Raw genomic sequence first — 2,369 nt, 5'->3', positions numbered from 1 at the left:
ATTTGTCTTTCATGTTTTCATTTACGACATAATTCAACGAACGACTGTCGATGGGAACGACTTACGACAACCAGAATAGGGGTGTTTATATATAATTAGAATCACTTACTCGCAAAGAAATCGCCTTTTTAAATGTTTTATTGCATTGTTTGCATGCGAATACTTCTTTGGGGTGCACATAGAACATGTGACTATAAAGCGCTGGACGGTTCTTATAAGTGCGCCCACATTCCTTACATGTGAGTACCTGCCCTTCGACACTGTGCCGTTTCATATGATGCCGTAAATTCTCTGCATCTTTAAGCCAGCGATCGCAGTCTGGCCTTGGACATTTTATTCGGGGTTCACTATCTCCGATATGTACGCGTAGGTGCTTTTCAAATGCGGCTTTGCTGCGTATCTCTTTGGCACATACATGGCAAACGCGCTTTGCCCGACGATGCTGCATACTAATGTGAATTTTCAACAAGCGGCTGCTAGCGAAACGACTACTTGGACATTGATCGCAAACGAATGCGTGCTCGCTCTTGGGCACATGCGAAGGACGGTGCAATTCTAGCAAATATTTACGCGAGAACTTTTTTGGGCATTGGTCGCAGGCAAAGTTCAGTTCTTCTTCAGGTGCATGCGCGCTAATCATATGAGATCTTAAAGTTGTACTATCGGAAAATACTCTTTGACATTCTTGACACCTAAAAGTGGGAATAATTTTTACGCTGCAAAAATGACGAAACTACGCATGTATGCATATTTAAAATTGAAAGCAGTTGTCATACTTAAAAAAATGAGGATCCTCGTGTTTATACGCGTGCTGCACAACTCTACAACGTTGCGTAAACTTTTTATTACAACAACGTATGTACGCTTTAATGTTAGGATGCTGTAATCGAAAGTGTTTGCTTATTGCAAAGAAATCTTCACCAACAAACGCACATAGATCACAACCCAGGACAATGTGTTTTTTCACAATGGCGGCGTCTTGTGAATTTGATTTGATAACCTTTTGTTTTGGTTTTGCCTGTTCATCATTATCAAATTCATTATCACCGTTATCGTGTTCTGCCGCAGTTTTGAATTCTTTGTCTCCTGGAGGCCTTCCGCGAACACTCTTTCGTTTCTGTCCGACTTTGCCAGTACATGGAGTAATTTCTTCTGAAGAATGATACAATGTTCGTAATATACAAAAACTTATTCAAAAACTCACCTGCCAAGTTTAATTCAACATTTAACTCTTCCTTGACCTTACTTTCTGCCGCACAATCCTCACATTCCGGTACAGCCAAAGGATTAAGTGTTTCCTCAGCTTGCTCGGTCTGAAGTAGATGTTCCAAACACTCTTCTTCCTTTATTTGATACGAACTTTCGACAAACTCTTCATTCTCAACTCGGCTAACTGCTCCGTGCTTCACGTCGGTCCTGTTCAAAAGGAATTGTGCCTTTTCCACTGCTAAATAGAACTGATGGAATTCACTTACTTTCTGCCAACATAAGCGACATATCGCTGTTGAAATGGTGTCAGTCGGAAGGAGCTAGTGCAAATGATAATTAAATCTATGTAAGTGGAGGAATAATTTGTTTGCCCGAAAGTTATTAATTATGTACATAAAACCAAAAATGCCGCTCTAGTATGCCCGCAATCCCCAGTTGTTCTCCATTGGCATCAAATATTTCTAAACAGCATTCCGCTTCTTTCAAGCAAACCCGACATAACATTTTATTAAAAACGAAACTATTACGATGGCCGTTTTGTAGAGGTGGAAAATTATCGACCGTACTACCGATATATCGATGGTTTTTGTTTTACAAAAAGACTATCGACGTTTTAAGACTACCGATGTTATCGGCTGTAATGCAAGATCAATAACCCGGCGTTTACATGAGACACTTTTGCCAAGGCAATATCAACACATTCACACTTTTTCACTACTACACTCACACAAAGACAATTGCCGTCGTTACTGTCTTTTCGAAGACGGTGTTTTGGACTTCTTTTCGGTGATTGAAATGATAAGCAGCGAGATGTCCTTAATTTTTCAAAGCGCCTCTAGAAATGTCTTCCGGATAGGGGTTTTTTACATACATTGGCATTAAGGATGTAGTATCTAATACTAAAAGTGTTATATAGTAGAATTAAAATGAATGGGATACTTTTGTTGGCTCAATCTGGTGGTTACCTTGTGTTAAGGCCACCGTGTCTATTTAAGTGAATCAAAATAAAAAGCATAATTTTCGTGTACTTTGATGAAACGTGGAATAAAATCCAAACTAATAGAGGTGTTTTCCCCATTTTCACCACATTCCTTGGAAATTGATCATTGTTCAATAGGAGATCAAAAAGAAACTCCGATACCCAAAAATCCAGATATGAC

The 2,369-nt window shown here is 39.4% G+C and overlaps 2 protein-coding genes across 2 annotated transcripts; both read right to left on the bottom strand.

Moving 5' to 3' along the window:
- Positions 1-109: 109 nt before the first annotated feature.
- LOC118753746 (transcription factor grauzone-like) lies at positions 110-740 on the bottom strand (the record flags this gene model as incomplete). The annotated part of the gene is given in 1 exon segment (XM_036488620.1): positions 110-740. A coding segment is annotated over 1 exon segment (531 nt), but the record flags the coding sequence as incomplete, so codon positions are not given.
- On the bottom strand, positions 712-1,713 carry LOC118753744 (transcription factor grauzone-like). Its single transcript, XM_036488619.1, has 5 exons — positions 1,610-1,713; positions 1,476-1,529; positions 1,205-1,416; positions 777-1,152; positions 712-733 (listed from the first exon to the last, which is right to left on the bottom strand). The coding sequence occupies exons 1-5, from the start codon at positions 1,711-1,713 to the stop codon at positions 712-714; spliced, it is 768 nt and encodes a 255-aa protein (XP_036344512.1).
- Between the last annotated feature and the right edge of the window lie 656 nt (positions 1,714-2,369).

Source organism: Rhagoletis pomonella, unplaced genomic scaffold, assembly GCF_013731165.1.
Source record: "Rhagoletis pomonella isolate Grant_MI unplaced genomic scaffold, Rhpom_1.0 Rhpom_scaffold_02813, whole genome shotgun sequence".
NCBI lineage: Eukaryota > Metazoa > Arthropoda > Insecta > Diptera > Tephritidae > Rhagoletis > Rhagoletis pomonella.
Note: the sequence above shows the minus strand (reverse complement) of the source record. Positions and strands in the feature narration are given on the sequence as shown.

What these genes read in the sequence shown, in the direction of transcription:
- LOC118753744 (XM_036488619.1), bottom strand. Translation starts at nt 1,713, where the DNA reads ATGTTATGTCGGGTTTGCTTGAAAGAAGCGGAATGCTGTTTAGAAATA. An exon ending in TGTTGAATTAAACTTGGCAG is followed by an intron (nt 1,153 to 1,204) that starts GTGAGTTTTTGA and finishes ATCATTCTTCAG; the next exon opens with AAGAAATTACTCCATGTACT. An exon ending in GAGGATCCTCATTTTTTTAA is followed by an intron (nt 734 to 776) that starts GTATGACAACTG and finishes ATACATGCGTAG; the next exon opens with TTTCGTCATTTTTGCAGCGT.